This window comes from Aricia agestis, chromosome 4 (assembly GCF_905147365.1).
Source record: "Aricia agestis chromosome 4, ilAriAges1.1, whole genome shotgun sequence".
Classification (NCBI taxonomy): domain Eukaryota; kingdom Metazoa; phylum Arthropoda; class Insecta; order Lepidoptera; family Lycaenidae; genus Aricia; species Aricia agestis.
Genome location: NC_056409.1, coordinates 952,697 through 970,308, shown reverse-complemented (window position 1 = coordinate 970,308; position 17,612 = coordinate 952,697). Strand labels below are relative to the sequence as shown.

The 17,612-nt window shown below is 38.3% G+C and overlaps 1 protein-coding gene across 3 annotated transcripts in view; it reads left to right on the top strand.

The window, feature by feature from the left end:
- Positions 1–17,612, top strand: part of LOC121725887 (protein kinase C and casein kinase substrate in neurons protein 1) — a 100,479-nt gene that overhangs the window by 45,691 nt on the left and 37,176 nt on the right. For all 3 annotated transcript variants that reach the window (XM_042113050.1, XM_042113051.1, XM_042113049.1), the window contains 2 exons: positions 2,778–3,022; positions 11,006–11,154. In XM_042113050.1, the coding sequence (XP_041968984.1) occupies positions 2,806–3,022; positions 11,006–11,154 (366 nt within the window). In that variant the 5' untranslated portion in view covers positions 2,778–2,805. The remainder of the gene's footprint in view (positions 1–2,777; positions 3,023–11,005; positions 11,155–17,612) is intronic.

Genomic DNA, 17,612 nt, shown 5'->3' with positions numbered 1-17,612 from the left:
AGCCCTCTGTTCCCTTGATATCCAAAAGTCGAGTAGGCCTGACGGAATCCCGCCTATTGTGTTGAAAAAGTGTGCTCCAGAGTTGGCTCCGGTCTTGACGCGTCTTTTTCGGCTCTCCTATTCCACTGGCATCGTCCCGGCTTCCTGGAAGACAGCCTTGGTGCACCCGATCCCCAAAAAAGGTGACCGCTCAAATCCTTCCAACTACAGACCAATCGCTATTACCTCTCTCTTCTCGAAGATAATGGAATCCATTATCAATAGCCAGCTTCTTCGATACTTGGACGGCCAGGGATTGCTAAGCGACAAACAATACGGGTTCCGTAAGGGTCGCTCGGCTGGTGACCTCTTGGCATACCTGGGCTCAGGCAATTGAGTCGAAGGGAGAGGCATTGGCTGTTAGTTTGGACATTGCGAAGGCCTTTGATCATAAAGCGCTGCTATCAAAGCTTCCATCATACGGGCTGCCCGAGAAATTATATAAGTGGGTCACTAGTTTCTTAGCAGACAGAAGCATAAAGGTCGTAGTTGACGGCGAATGCTCGGAAACTCAGTCTGTTAATGCTGGTGTCCCTCAGGGCTGTGTGCTATCGCCTACTCTATTCATACTGCATATCAATGACATGTTACAAACCAACAGCATGCATTGCTATGCGGATGATAGTACAGGTGATGCTGTATATACCGGCTCCCCTAATATTTCTCGGCAAAATGTCACTGAGCGTCGAAACGTACTTTTGTCTAAGGTGGAGAATTTAATGGAGAAGGTCTCTGAATGGGGTAGACGTAACTTAGTCCAATTCAACCCCACCAAGACACAAGTCTGCGCGTTCACCACTAAAAAGTCACCAATGGTCGTATATCCTCGTTTCGAGGGCACATCTTTAACCATCTCCCCTAGCATTGAGATACTTGGCGTCAACATATCGAGCGAAGTCCAGTTCCGATATCATCTTGAGGGTAAGGCCAAATTAGCCTCGAAGAAGCTTGGTGTTCTTAACAGAGCGAGACAGTACTTCAGTCCGGACCAACGCCTACAACTCTACAAGGCGCAGGTTCGGCCTCATATGGAATATTGTTCTCATCTCTGGGCAGGGGCGCCAAAATACCAACTGCTCCCTCTGGATCGTATCCAACGAAGGGCTGCTCGAATTGTTGACTGCCATAGTGTTTCAAACAGCTTGGACCCCCTGGAATTACGCCGAGATGTAGCTTCACTCTGCATCCTCTATCGGTTGTATCACGGGGAGTGCTCTGAGGAATTGGTCGGAATCATACCACCTGCAACTTTTCGCTATCGTCCCACGCGAAAAACATACCATCCTCATCACCTTGATGAGTCCAGTCTTGCACAGTGCGGTTTTCGCGTAATTTTATGCCGCGCACTGTAAAACTCTGGAATGAACTGTCACCAGCAGTATTTCCGGACCGATACGACCTGCAAACCTTCAAGAAAAGAGCGTATTCCCTCTTAAAAGGCCGGCAACGCACCTGCAGCTCTTCTGATGTTGCGAGTGTCCATGGGCGACGGTAGTTGCTTACCATCTGGTGACCCGTTTGCTCGTTTGCACCCCTTATTTCATAAAATAAAATATATATTATTCATGCATTATGCAGCATACTATACACCAACGCAATCATGGTGATAATCATGTTATATCCACTATATCCCCTTATTTAATAAAAATAAAAAACTTATACAACAACACATCGATTAACAGTAATAACTAGTACTAATTTATTATTATGTCAAAAATTCAACATTATAAACCGCTAGAAGATAATAATGAAATGGCAAAATATATCTTTTACGGTCTGCTTTTATGTAGAAAATTTATGAATCAACATCTGACATGATAACACAACTATCTAAACAACAAACTTTGTCCTGTTCTTCACTTTTTATCTTGTGCCTTTACCTACTGCAATCTACATCTGTTAGAATATTCTGGTAAAAAAACTTTTTGCTATTTCAAAGTTACCTGGAGGCTAGAATAAAGCTAATGTGTGCGAACGTCCGATTCAGGCCGTCCATAAAAATTGTTTACTGTAATATAATATATTATCCATCCTGATGCAGTCTTTGCCCTCCCACGATAACCCAATCCCAATCTAGAACAGGAGTTCCCAACCTTTTCTTGGTCAGGCAAGTTACTTTTGTATTTTTATTGTTAACAGGGACCACTATAAAGGAACTAACAATTCAAAATTAACTTACATAAAGAATAACTTTGGTATACATGGAAGAGACATGCTTCGGCACAAATAGGCCGGCTTGACCGGAGAAATACCACGGGCTCACAGAAAACTGGCGTGAAACAGCGCATACGCTGTGTTTCGCCGAGTGAGTGAGTTTACCGGGGGCCCAATCCCCTACCCTTTTCCCTAACCTACCCTCCCCTATTTCCTTCCCTACCCTCCCCTATTCCCTTCCCTACCCTCCCCTACCCTATTACTCTATTCCCTCTTAAAAGGCCGGCAACGCACCTGCAGCTCATCTGATGCTCCGAGTGTCCATGGGCGACGAAAGTTGCTTTCAATCAGCTGACTCGTTTGCTCGCTTGCCCCTTATTTCATAAAAAAATAATTTAGAATTAATAATGTGATTTCTCAGCTTTCATCGTCTTCAAAAGGTCGGCTATCCTAGGACTAATATTGTTACTCAGAGGCCAGAGCTAAAATAATTAAAATCATTCGCGGACCATAATTTAGCTCCTGCGGACCACTGGTTGTGATCTAGAATCAACTAAACATAATAAATGATTATCTTGTTACAGAGGGGCGGTGTGCGAGTGCCGCGCCGCCATGTCGCACCACAGCGACGAGCAGGCGCTGCTCACGGTGACGTCCGACTCGTTCTGGGAGCCGGGCAACTACAAGCGCACCACGCGCCGCATCGACGAGGGCCACCGCCTGTGCGGCGAGCTCCAGGCGCTGGTGCAGGAGAGAGCGGACATAGAGAAGGCGTACGCGAAGAGTCTGAGAGGATGGGCGAAAAAGTGGAACGACCTTATAGAGAAAGGTAAGATCTTTCGGGGGTTTCTGGATGGTAGTATGGGGAGATACGTCTAGTTGTTTGCAGCCCTATATGTACATTGTACTATCAGTAAAATTGATTCATACGCACATCATACATGGTTCTTCGATGGTACATGTATCTCTAAAAATATTAACATCTCAATTCTCAATGCTTCATCAGAGATTTATGGGTGGTAAATTGTAATAACACCCAAAGCGGTACTTTACCTTGAATATTAACATACTGTAAAATATAGATATTGTCGTCTCAGGTCTATGAAAACTTATTTTACGTCTAGGGTTAGGTTAAGACTATTAAATTAGTGCGGTCCCTCGTAAACGAGTTTTCTTGTTAAATCGTAATTAAAGGGTAAGGTAAACCCTTTTGAATATTTGGTACAGGCGTTACTTTTCTCAGCGTAATTTATTTCGGTTTGTAGGACATAATTTAAATACATAATATCTTACTTTAACATTGACAGTCTTGATTCTTGGTTAATTAATGTTTCCAATGATTCAACAGATTCTCAACTTCACACGTAACAAATAAATGATTTGTGTGCTTGGTGTAAACTGTAAAGGCACACGTGCTGTCATTGGTCTGATGTGTTCTTTGTACGTGGAATTGGATATCAATTCGTAATCAGTCGTTATTGACCATCAGATACAGTTATTACGTTGGGAGCTGCCATTAGTTTCTTATTAGATGAGACACGGTTTTATGAAATGCCTTCATCTTTATTACTGAAGTTTACTGCAACTTTATGCGGTCTCATACTTTGTATGGGAAAGGAAAACTATAACACTTTCTACTCCTATTTTATTTTTATTAATATCTTTGTCCATTGGGCTCTCCGATATTGTACCAAAGGGGCGTTCGTGTGTCTTATTTTGTATTTGAATTCAACACTTGCAAATACAACTTTTCTTCACTAGATAAATCGATAAGAAATAAATTATTTACTTAGCAGTACCGCGTAATATGTAAGTGCTAGGTAACAGGTACTTTATTATTTACTCGAAGAGAAACTTAGTTTCTAAATAAAGATAAATATCATTATAATATTCAATGAGAGGAGTAACTTACGACCTCCTCTAGGCACTAGACAGCAAAATTACTCTTTGATTTATTTCCAAGACTTAAAATTTGCGACCTATTTTCTTTTCCTAAAAAGACCTTAGATAATGACTGTTAAATATTTATATTGAACAGATAATTTAATAATTTGTTGAAAATTTGTTGAAATTTTTTCAATTTCATTGATATGTTGAGATTAAGTTTATTTACTGGATGAGCACTTTCCCCATGTTTCAATCTAGTCCTGCATCCAGTATAGAAATTGTTTACGCTTACACAGTGATGATCACTGAAGCGAGTGTTTCTTTGTACTGAGTAAATAGACATCAAAACAAATTTCTATACCACGGAGTAATGTTTTAATGAAGTTTATAATGTGCTAATGTTTGGATATAATTAAAGAGTTTCCCAAGAATATTAACAGTTCCATTGTAATCGCACAGCTGATTGTGGGACGCCAGCTCGGTTACTGTTACAGATAGTAGTGTTTATCTGATGTGCGCATCACGATTTGTGCAAAACAATACTCTGATTCAACTACTAGGGATTTTTTATGAAAACTTTTTTGGAATTACTTGTAATCGACAAAGTGGCACTTAAATAAGAAATAAAACGCAGTCCGATGGGTCCAATACTCCAAAAATCAGACCTTCTCTTGACTTATGTTATAAGAATACACGTGGTGCTATTATCCAGACCGAATCTAGGAACGAATGAAAATATATTAAAAATGCATTATAATAGCAAAATCTGCTGATAGTTAATCGGTAAAAGGACGCAAAAAGTGTCAGTTTCATTTCATTATGCGACTTGAGAAGGGTCTTCTCAAATAACTATGTAAGGACTAAATTAAAGAGATATATCAGTATCTACGTGTCAAGCTTGGAAATATAAATTTTCGAGCTTCACAAACATCGATCCGAAAACGCCGAAGTGATCGTTGAACATACAAAAAATCCATAGCCCAGCATATTACACGACCTTCTTGATAGCAGTTAAAAAGTTTGTTAAAACACGAAAAGTAGAAGCTAAAGACAAGTCCAATTAACTAGACGACTCCAGTTTATCGCGCGGAAACTGTATCATTTTTTCGAGACAAAAATCGTTATATTATGTCCTTCCCCGGGACTCAAAGTATCTCTCTACCAAATTTCAAATCGGTTCAGTGGTTTGGGCGTGAAGAGGTAACAGGCGGACAGGCACACTTTCGTGTTTATTATATGGGTGTAATTGAGCCATAGAATCAGATGTTTAAGTTCTAGTAACTAGTGGAATTTAATAACGGAAACGTCATATTAGTTATGAATACACCTTAAAGTTGTTTATTATGTTTGGGCAGAGGTCATGGGAATTACATGGAGTTTACACCGAATGCGGAATCGAGCGACGAGGAAGTGGATTTGGCCTCTGCCCGCGACACTGACACAATGACAGTATACAAGCGTAATTGTTAGGTAAACTTCGTCTCCGAACGTGTCTGTGAGGGCTATTTATAATTTATGTACAACCATTATTATTAATTATGGAAGTATAAGAAAAACGATGATCGCTGAGCCCTGATAAAAAACGCCTCTTGCTTTGCTCGCCTGCGTTCTGCCGATAAGTGCAAACTACTCGTATTAAACTTGCTCTTACGGTTGAACACTGAAAATATACTTAAAGTTAACAATGTTTTTCAATTTAGAATTCTTTAAGAAGGTGAAAACTTAATGAGTTTTTTTAACCCTTCTCATCTTCTTCTTCTTCTTCTATATATAAAACTCAAAGGTGACTGACTGATTGACATAGTGATCTATCAACGCACAGCCCAAACCACTGGACGGATCGGGCTGAAATTTGGCATGCAGGTAGATGTTATGACGTAGGCATCCGCTAAGAAAGAATTTTGATAAATTCCAACCCCAAGGGGTTCAAATAGGGGATGAAAGTTTGTATATAATAATACTTCTTAACGCGAGCGAAGCCTCGGGCAAAAGCTCGTATAATGATATAATCATGTGGTTAAATCGAACAATGTATATTTTCAATTTAATACGCTTTAAACAGTAACTAAACATTAAACAATTGAATACTAACTGTACAGAAAGTGAAATTGTTACTAATCGTTACTAGTCTATAATTAACTAGTCATGAAAATAAATAACTGTTTAATAGGTTACCTACACCTTAGTACTTAATTACATAAATGTAGAGTACCAAATACCAATTATGAAACGTTCAGCTAATGCGTTGATGCTTTCTAGAGCGCGTTTTTATGGCGCTACCACACCCACTGTCGATGGGATTGACGGTTTGACTGTTTAATTATTGTCAATGCTAATTTTTTATGTATTGTTAATTTGTAATTTTGTATTAATCTGTGAATTATTATTTATTACCGAAGGAGCCTGATAGTCGAAGAGGGATTTGGTAATGGGAAAACTGTTGCTTTGTCTGAATGTCCAGCTCATTTTTTAATAGTAGAATAATTTTTTAACATTCATTTCGAATTTAATGTTCAAAAAAATACTTATTTACAAATTTTGATGATCGAATTTGCTATTGTTACATTGGAGTAGTGGATTCGATATTTACTGCCTTCTGGACCGCAAAAGTATAGAGGATAAAAAATCCAAGCTCCGTTTAATTACGAAATGGTGTTTTGCAATCACCGAACGAAAGAAAAATGTTCACGTTCCATTGAGTAACGAGATGCGTTACGAATACAACATTGACATCGAAATGGAAAGTTATTAGTGAATCGATCGGTTATTCCACGCACGCCCGAAATTTCGATTGACTTACGAATCACTGGCCGTTTCGACCCGTTGCGAGCTGTTTTGCACACGCATCATGCATACCTGTTGGTGAGCTGCTGTCTGTGTGATGCAAGTAAACGCATCTGGCCAATTTTAAGTAGTCTTGCAATGGAAGCGTTGCTGATATAGGTACGTCCGGTAACATAAACTTTGGATACATTGAATTATTGTACTGAAAACATTCCCCTGTCTGATGTGTTTTTGCAGCTATTACAGCCCTCATCTGTCTTTCTCCTAACAAAACTGTCTAAACACCACAGTCGCACGAATATGCACATCTGTAATTAGACTGTTTAGACACCTTAATAACAATGTGCAGGTTCTTTTATCAGAGGTATGCGACTGGCCAGATGCACCCAGCAGTTGCGAGAGGCTGTTATGTAAGCTGCACTGACGTCTGACCGCTGACGGTGACCTACGCCCTCCCTCTGTCGGTTGATGCGACGATGATTAAGAGGAGTCCACACCGCCGTTTTTCCATACAAACGTTGTCCCCTATTTCCTCCCTGGATAATGCCGGTAGAGTTATGATTATTTCCCTGAATATCTATGGCCACTATTAGCATGTCCCTATGTTTTCTAGAACGTCCAAAAACCCAAAAAAATGGCCAGATTTTGCTCTGTGTTCAAACACCCAGAAAACAAAACTGGCTAAAATATATAAAAAAAAATAAAACATAGGAACACAGCTCAAGCCTTGCTTTAATTCTTAATGAAAAAAGTACTTAAATCGGTTAAGTTTTGGAGAAGGAATCAGCGGACAACGAATCGAAGATTTTCTGTTCTTTTATTAGAACTTTTGTCTTGAGACTTGAGATTGGTGAGACAGCAATACATTTTCAAATACATATTTTCAATTTCTCTCGCCCCTGGTGTATCCCCTTAACTCGTGTGCACTCGGATGCATTGGGCTTACCGAATTTAAAGAATTCTGGACGCTAAATTAAATCAAATACTGTAAAAATATCCTGGTATCTGATGTACTGGTTAGGATTCCTCGTTTTAGGGTTCTGTAATCAACAAAACTTGGTTGACTACGGTACCCTAAAACGGAACCCTAGTCCCTAACAAGCTGATTTTTTTTATATTGGTAGTTTAATAGTTATATAATTTAAGAGTAACATTGTCCTACAAATAGAACAATCCATATTTTAGGATCATCAAATCAAAGTATGAAATCCTTTCTATCTCTGTTAGCTACTATTTTCAAGATTTTTCACAGATAAAAATGTTGTTTGTCTTATCAAAATGAAGCTACTCACAAAACATTTGCTTGATAGTTATAAAAAAGAATTGTTCTAGGGCTCCCTGACCAATAACAATATCAAAATTACGATGTCAGCCAGTTTCAGTCGTGCCCGACCCGATCAAAAACCAAAATATGATTCTCATAAAATAATTAATTATGAGGTAAATAACTAGTGATTGGACAGTACCAGTCATTAGACAAAGCTCAAAAACACAATATTTATTAAGGTTGCTTTAGAAACTACCTGTTTCTAAAGTAATATAACGCGTGATTTTAAAGAAAAACAGGTAGTTTTTAAAGCGACTTTAATAAATATTGTGTTTTTGTGCTCTGGCCAAAGACTAGTACTGTCCAATCACTGGTCATTTCACTCTAGTACCAATTATTACTACGTTAAAGTTTGATAGGAAACCACTGGATCGAAATATACTGAAGCTGCAATTATGATCCAAACAAAAACTAGAATTGAGGTACGGGTTTATCTAAGTCTCCAAGATATTTTGACCGGATAGAAGTTGTGAATATTAATAGGGCCTTAAAATCTTCAGTGTTGCAATCATATTGGCCTGTTGCATACCTAGGTCCTAAAGGGTCACGTGGAGATTGAAGACGTTGTCACATTAGCACATTGCATATTAGCATTGCTAAAGTGCTAGACGTAATCGTTGCCATTATGCTTTTTTTTTTTTTTGCTGAAGGCAGGTCAAGTAGCCCTGATGTCACTGCGACCCTTGAGGATCTATTGTGACTCCTTCGCATTAGAGTACCGTCCCCAACCCAATGCTGCTCATAAATTGAACGATGTGGTTGGGGTTGGTGCCACGAATTTCCTCGGTGGATGTGTATTCGTAGCAACCAAGGTGCCTGTTCCTGCTCTGTAGTAGAGCAGGGCAGTCAAGGAGAAGGTGTATAGGTGTTTCATCCTCCTCCTCGCAGAATCTGCAAGTCATTGAGCTACTAACACCCATTCTGTTAAGGTGCTTATTGAGCTTGCAGTGCCCAGTTAGACTTCTGGTAAGGATTCTTAATTGATTCCTTCCCATGGTGAGCACTATTCCTGACAGTTTCTTGTTGAAGCCAGAAATTAGTGCCTTAGAGTGTTCAAGTTAGGTCTCAACCCATTGCTTCCTGCTCAGTTTGCGAACCCATTCCTCGTCTACCGGAAATCGCCCCCTAATATGCATAGGCAGAGACTATTGCGTGGAGTGTAAACGCTAGATCACTGTAAAGAAAGTTTAAATACAGTACTAGTCGCTTGAAACTTTGAGAGACCCAAAATTTTCTCAAAAGGACCGGAATGTATCGCGAAATTTTATAAGCGGTATTTGCGTGAAGAGGTGAAATACACACAGACATAGTTTAGTTGTTATATTGGTATGGATCGGTCACTGCTTCAAAGTCTTTGACAGAATATTTGGAATCTATACGAGTACTCATAATTCAGAAAAATCCATAGACGTAGCCACCTTACAGGATTTCCAGAAAACACAAGAACATGGTAGTTTAATATTTAAAACATTAACATGTAAGCGTTAATAAATTCATGGAAAGTGTTATCATAACATTTTGTATGTATTTGAAAGTGAAAGAGAATTTAATGAATTCCGCCCGACGACATGAAAGGCGCTAGCTCGTAAGATGTATTTCTTTATTTCCTTGCGAGTGGCCATTAAAATAATTATGTAATAATAATTATTATATCCGACTGAGATTTATTGGCATGAGGTTCGTAATATTTAATATATCATTTTATTAGAAACAGATGACTTCCGCGGTAAAAATAAATCTCGACATCGAACACTCCAAAGTTTTGTAGCCTAATCGATCCGAATATACAATATCTCGAGAACTTAAGGCTCGATTACACCAATTTTATTGCCTGAGAGCACTGTCTCCCATCTCCACTGGGTAAGTGTAATCAGCGGGGCTAAAATTTGGAGAATCACAATATTATGAATCATAATATGATTTATTTTTTTTAAATCGCAAAATGAAAGTCTGCTTGCATTCATGTCTAGTAACTCGTACTAATTTGACATTTGTCAGTTTGGCGGTTTTGACAATTCATTTGCTAAATTGATTGAGAGGAATTGCTAAATGTGACCATTTTAGCCCCGCAGATAGATTTTAAAGAGATTCAATTTCAATGTATTTCAATTTATTAGCTTTTGTAGAATTCATTACATATTGTTTGATGATGTAAATTTTATTTTGTGTTAAGAAAATAAATTCATAACAACGATTTTACGATGCTGCACTTGGTTGATTAATATCGGTGTTGTTCATACAAAATGATCTCATACGGATATACATCCTAGTTATAGTTATATCACGATGTACATACAATATTAACATCGCGGCCGTGTACTACTGAGATCATCGATTATGTAAACAACGTGATCTTATGTTTGAGAACTATAAAATGATGAGTTTTTAACTTACCAAAGAGACAATTTCGTTCTTCGTCAAAATGTGGAGAGAATTTGTCGTTCATTGATTAGAGGCTACAATAAATATAAAATACCAATGGCGCATTAAGACATCGCAGAATTTTGCAATTTTTTTGCTCTTTCTTTGTGAATTCTCTCTTTATTTCCAAACAGATTCAATGTTAGTAAACCTTCAACCCACAACAGATTTACTATGATAGGCATACACGGAGATAAGCTATTTAGCAAGTTAAAGTTTTTAAAAGTTACCTACTTTTAAAAACTTTAATTCAATAATATTTAAGGATTTACCTATGTACGAGAGAGTTCGGTGCCGATAGCTCTAATATATATATATCATCCCCTAAATCCATGATTGCCGCCCGATAGCTTACGCTTTTCTTAAAATTAACTCCTTTCTGCTCTTCCCCAGGTCCCGAGTACGGCACAATGGAGGCGGCGTGGAAGGGCGGCATGGAGGAGGCGGAGCGGCTGTCCGACCTCCACCTCAGCGTGCGGGACCGTCTCGTCAATGACGTCATAGCACAGATCAAGAACTGGCAGAAGGACACCTATCACAAGGTAGGTGTAGTATATATCTGCGGTCGTGTATCACGCGTTTCCCGTAGTCCGTAGTTCAACCTTCAGGAGCAGGAACACCGTTGGGGTTTTAGTGTGTAGTCCCGGTGCGGGTCTTACGTCCGCCCCGGGGAGTCCCACATACCTCGGTGGTCCTCCCTGGAAGTCTACTCGCAAGTTCACTTAATCGGGTCCGATTAGGTGAAGGTTGTTGAGAGTAAATTAGGAGGCTGGGCGGGATAATCCTGGTTTAGAAAATGTTTAGGTAGAGGCAACAATCTACACACAGCTATAAGAAAATATTTAGATAGAGTCAGCACTCAGCTATTAGAAATATTTAGGTATACTGGCTGTGTAACACGCAAGCTATTAGAATATAATGCTTTGATAGAGACGGCACAAATGTATAAGAATAGGCTGAGCTAGTCTGCACACTGGTACAACAAAATGTTAAGATAGAGTCTGAGTAAGAGAGAGATGCTTTTATCACGTTATGGTGTAGTCTTCATATGAATTTTTGACTACTTTCCAATAGTAAGGACAAAAATGGTAATCTTCGTTTACTTACAAAATCCCTAGAATTTATTACTTGTATGAAAAATTTACTCACTTCGAAAAACACTTTACGACAAATTGTAGAGTCTATAATACGTGTTTTACAATTGATTGCCATAAACGTGACTTTCAATCTTGTGTTTGATAATAACGAATGCGTCCATTGAAGCAATAAATATAAAACAAGTTGTCGTACAAACAGACTGACATATTAGTCTCACTATTGTGTTGTGAGAACGAGGATATGAGTATTGCGGCGATGGCAGAGACATGAATAATTTGAAGATATAAAGGGAAAATATTTTCAATATATTCTATTATTACAAATTTCATCGAGGCCTGTTTAAATTGATAGTCTCTGGATCTATAATGGAAGTACAGACGTGATGTTTTTGGCACTTAACACTTTGTTCACCAAAGAATATTTGGAATGAGTCAAGTAATGAACTTTTCTCATCCCAAATGAAACACTATTCACAACAGCTATCATTGTAAGGTCAAGTTAAAATATTTTTGTCTTCTATCTTTTGAGTCTTGATGGCTACTTTTCTCAATGAGGATTGACCTGTTTTAAAATAGCTGATGATTCTTCTTTGTTTCGACCGAATCTTTAGTATATTTGGGGAATTTCAGTTGTTCAAATAATATAACGGATAACCTCCTGAATACTCGAAAGAAACTTTTCATTAATCAGTATTTATCACGATTCTGTGTTATCCTTATCCTTAGGTAGGAACTAGGAAGATGTTCGAGTGAATATTTGAAAAATATTCACTCGAACATCAATGAATATTTGAAAAAAAATAAAAAATACACGGTACATCTGCCAATGAACACAACAATAATAATTATAATAATAATATCTATGGACGCTTCACACCACGTCAGTCTGGCCCCGTGCTAAGTACCTGAAGGACTTGTGTTACGGGTACCAGACAACGGAAATATATTTAATATTTTTATACTATACAATATTACATATATTTAAGATTTTTATTATATGATACACATATTTAATACACATCCATGACCCAGGAACTTTGTAAACTTTTTGTTCCGTCGGCGGGATTCGAACCGGCGACCCCCGGCTTGAGCTACCAACAGCCCACCAACTGAGCACAGAGGTAATAGAAAGTGTTAGATAGTTACAATGTTTTAGGTAGAGTCTTAGCTCTCGTTAATGGCGTTTAAAAAATTCAAAAAATGTAATGCAATAATTATGTATACTGATTAACTTACTTTTACGTAATTATTATTTAACTGAGAAAAGTAAAAGTCGATGAAATAGTCCGTAACTCTCGTAAACACGGGCTGAATGTAAATAGACTTTCCGATCGTCGTAATGGGTACAATTACGCGGCGTGGATTTAACGCTGCGCAGACGCATAAAATATCAATTTAATTGGTAATAATCGCTTCTCGCTCAATCTACTACACTCGCTGCATAGATAGTATTGTGTTGAGAAACACTTTCGATGTGATCACTCTTGTCTTCTATGTATTTAGATGAGATGTTATAGGACATATTTCTGCAATGTTTTCACGCTAGAGACAGCATCTGCATAGACAGTAAATAAAAAGTTTTGTTCGACCTTTGACATCCTTAGGGCCAGGCCACAACACTGCGTTGCGGCGTCGCATCGCAAAAAACTACATTGCTTTTCAAAGGTTGTTTTTGCGATGCGACGCCGCGCCGCAACGCAGTGTTGTGGCCTAGCCCTTACTAACAATATATTATATGATATTATGTTATGACGTGTGCAACAAGTCGGATTATTTACTGTACCGCTCTTGTAGCTTGTAGCGTCTCTGCTCCGACCTTTGCGTCATATTCCCTATTCATAATGCTCACAGACTTTTTAATTAAACATAAACACCGGTCCTTGCCTTATCTTAGTAATTCCCTGGACATTTAGAAAACTTTATCCTGAATTAGTTATATGTAATAGGTACGACTAACAGGGGGCAGCTCTACATTTTAAATTCGTAATGGCTCTTAAAAGCCAAAGTTTGTGATCTCCCCCTAGAGTAGAGATTAACGAATCTTGGCTATGACGAATTTAGATGTAGATAGTTGTCCTATCCTCTGTGAAACGCCCTACTAAAGTTTACTAAATATCTGTATTCTACACATATCAGCGGGGCTAAAATGGTCGCTTTGAAGAATCATGATATGAATCATAATATGATTCGTTTTTCTAAAATCGCAAAACTTTGCTTGCAATTCATTTCTGTATTTTTATACTGATTTGACATTTGTCAGTTTGACAGTTTTGACAATTCATTTGCTGAATTGATTGAGAGGAATTATGTGACCATTTTAGCCCCGCAGTATTATTATAAATGCGAAAGTGTCTATCTATTACCTCTTCACGCCAAAACCGCTAAACCGATTTTGCTAAAAATTGGTATGGAGATACTTTGAGTCCCGAGAAAGGACATAGGACAATATCCCGGAAAAATGTGCGGTTTCCGCGTAGTACCTACTCTATATTTGCTCAGGTTAAAGACACCATTATTATATTGGAATGAGTTGTAAAACCGCTTACACGTATTCGATTTCACAATGTTATCACTGTAATTTGATATTGTTTTGCTGCTGGATTTATTAACAAATTAACTATCTGGAAATTACAACACGAGAACTGCTTCCTAGCCCCGGGCTATAATTACACCATTTCTTTATATGCCGTTATTCTAAACTCAGCGGTTCTCAAACTCCTTTGGTGGCCCCACAAAATAGTGTTTTGTCTTTGAGTGAAATGTCTCATGTCATGTGGGTGTCTGATGAAATTTCTAAAAACAACGTATGTGCTCGCGAAGCCCGTAATACCTTTGCGGAGTCCCAGAGCTCCGTGCACACTTTAGGAATGGCTGTTATAACTTTACTTATTCGATATATTAAGTAAAACATGACTACATATTTTGAGCATTAGGTAAGATTTTTACGACTCGGTTGCATGTGTTCCGTTGGGTATGTAAAAACTTATGCTCTGTGTAGCTGCAACCAATAATAATATACCTTTTGCAATAAAACTCTGCTGCTTGCGTGGTGTTGCGTAAAGAATGACGCGAATCGTGGATTACCGATTATATTATAAGTTATCTAGTTATATTACTAACTAGCTGTCCCGGTGAACTTCGTGTCACTTTAAAACCTTCCCTAGACTTCTACGAATATTTTAAGACTAAAATCAGCCCAATCCGTCCAGCCGTTTTCGAGTTTTAGCGCGACTAACACATTTGAAAATCCATTTTTATATATATAGATATAGTATTATAGTTTATTGGCAATATATTATTGCCACTTAAATTATTATTAAGCTTTTCTAAAAAGAAATGATGAGAAAAATTTTGCAGAATTAGTGATAGTAGTAATCTATAATTTGCGATATTTCATCAATACAGTTATCAGAAAATTGTAAGACCCAGAATATATACTTATCGACTCCATAACCAGTAAACAAATTGTTTGGTTTCTGAAGTTCTCGGCAGGAACTTGTCTGTTTACTAGCGATGTTGATTGCCTAATTTCAAAACGCAGACAGACGGACAGATGGACAGACATCAAAGTCTGAATGATATCGTTTTTACCCTTTGAGTTCCATACCCTAAAATTAAACTTGTGTAAATAACTTTAGAATCCGAGAAAGAATAAAGAAGCAACGATGCCAGATCCAACCAGTTAAAAGTTAAAACAAAGTAGATAGTTGGTAATCGTGATAGTCCTCAGCCAATTTAGATGATAATTAACCAAGGAATACAATTAGTAATCAGTAATCACAGACGCAAAAGCCAGCAACAAATATAATAAGGACAAACACGCCACGGCGCGCGGCGTTCCAAGGACTGCGATTAATATTTACACCTTGTACTTGCATTGTTTAGTCCAACATACACTAGTTGAATTGTTGAAGATGACACTATGAAGTCATCGTTGTACTTATGATTTTTAAGGAACTTCTGGAACTTATAACACAGGTTATCCTATTTTAAGAACCAATGAACATTACATATTTTATATATTTTTTTTATGAAATAAGGGGGCAAACGAGCAAACGGGTCACCTGATGAAAAGCAACTTCCGTCGCCCATGAACACTCGCAGCATCAGAAGAGCTGCAGGTGCGTTGCTGGCCTTTTAAGAGGGAATAGGGGAGGGTAGGGATGGGAAGGGAAGGGAATAGGGGAGGGTAGGGAAGGGAATAGGGTAAGGGATTGGGCCTCCGGTAAACTCACTCACTCGGCGAAACACAGTGCAAGCGCTGTTTCACGCCGGTTTTCTGTGAGAACGTGGTATTTGTCCGGTCGAGCCGGCCCATTCGTGCCGAAGCATGGCTCTCCCACGTTACTAGATATAATATTATATATTTAGCCATGAACGTTCCTACCCGACCGTGTTATGCAACAGAAGTGTTCTACAGTTCCTCACTTGCTGAAGCAATCTCTTTAATTAAAAAACCGGCCAAGTGCGAGTCGGACTCGCGCACCGAGGGTTCCGACAGCTTAAAGGTATTATAGACCTGAGTATTTGGTATGAATTTCAATTTAATACCTCTACGCGTTTATGAGGAAATGGGTAGTAAGTTTAAAATTATTAAAAAAATATATATTATGTGATGTAACTAAAAATTTATGGTTTTCGTAATTTTTCCTTTATCTATGCTATAAGACGTTGCTTCGTACCAAATTTCAAGATTCTGAGTTCACGGGAAGCACCCTGTAGGTTTTGATTCCCTTGCAAGTGTCGAAAATTTGCGGCATAAACGGCTGTATCTTTTGATTGCGTTGGCTTAGAAGTTTGATTTTTTCACAGCTTCAAGGGACAGTAGACCTGAGTAATTGATATAAATTTCAGCTTCATACCTCCACGCGTTCCTGAGAAAAAGGGTCTTGACAGACGGGCGGACGGACAGACGGACAACAAAGTGATCCTATAAGGGTTCCGTTTTTTCCTTTTGAGGTACGGAACCCTAAAAACTAAGAAAATTTAAACTAATAAGTCAGCTCTTTCTGGCGCTTACATCGCGTCGTGATTGTAAATAACTGGACAAGAACAACTATTGAGAACTCTTGTAGAGTCACTCATTTGCTCACTAAAGAGCTTATAATAATTGAATAATGATAAGCTGCTGTGCCATTTAGTATAATATTTGGTGCGCCATGTCACAATATGAATACAATGATGCCTCGGGACTCGGGACCGCCCATTGTTTGCCACAATCGAACTACGGTAACGCTAACCGATTATGTACAGCTAAATAATAGTTGTGTGGACACCAGTCATTGCTCCCTTAAGGCGAGTTCATGCTGCCAATTGCAGCCGCCAATTTCATAGCTAAGGTCACGGAGCTTGTTCACGTAGCTTCGAGAGCATATACACATGTAATTATTTTAATTAAAAAAATTTAATTACATTTTGTATAAAGTCCGAAAAGATAACAATATTGAATTTTGTGTATACTTACTTAACTTACTTTTACTAGTTTTGTAATACCAGCCATAAGAGTTCCCACACAAAATTGCAAAATCGCAACTCATCGCAAATATCTGCGACAAAGCTCTTAAGAAAAATGACATTGCGATGCGAATTCGCAGTTATGTGTGGCAGCCCTGAGGTTAAGTTTAGGCAATAGTGGCTGTAGTGTGTAATTTACGTGCAGCTTTCCTGAGAATGAAAAAATGTGACTTCGGTCCGGAAATTAAGTAGGAAATTACCTATCGAATTTATTGACATTTTATGATATTTTTAAGCTCAGTGGTCATTTAATGCGGTTTCCTTACGTTTGCCATGTTGGGCCAATATAAGCGAAAACAAACATTTTATATAGAGGGGCATAGGTATTTGTCTATGTTTGCTTATAGACTTTGATAGTGCATACTACAGGTACATATTACAAAGCTTGT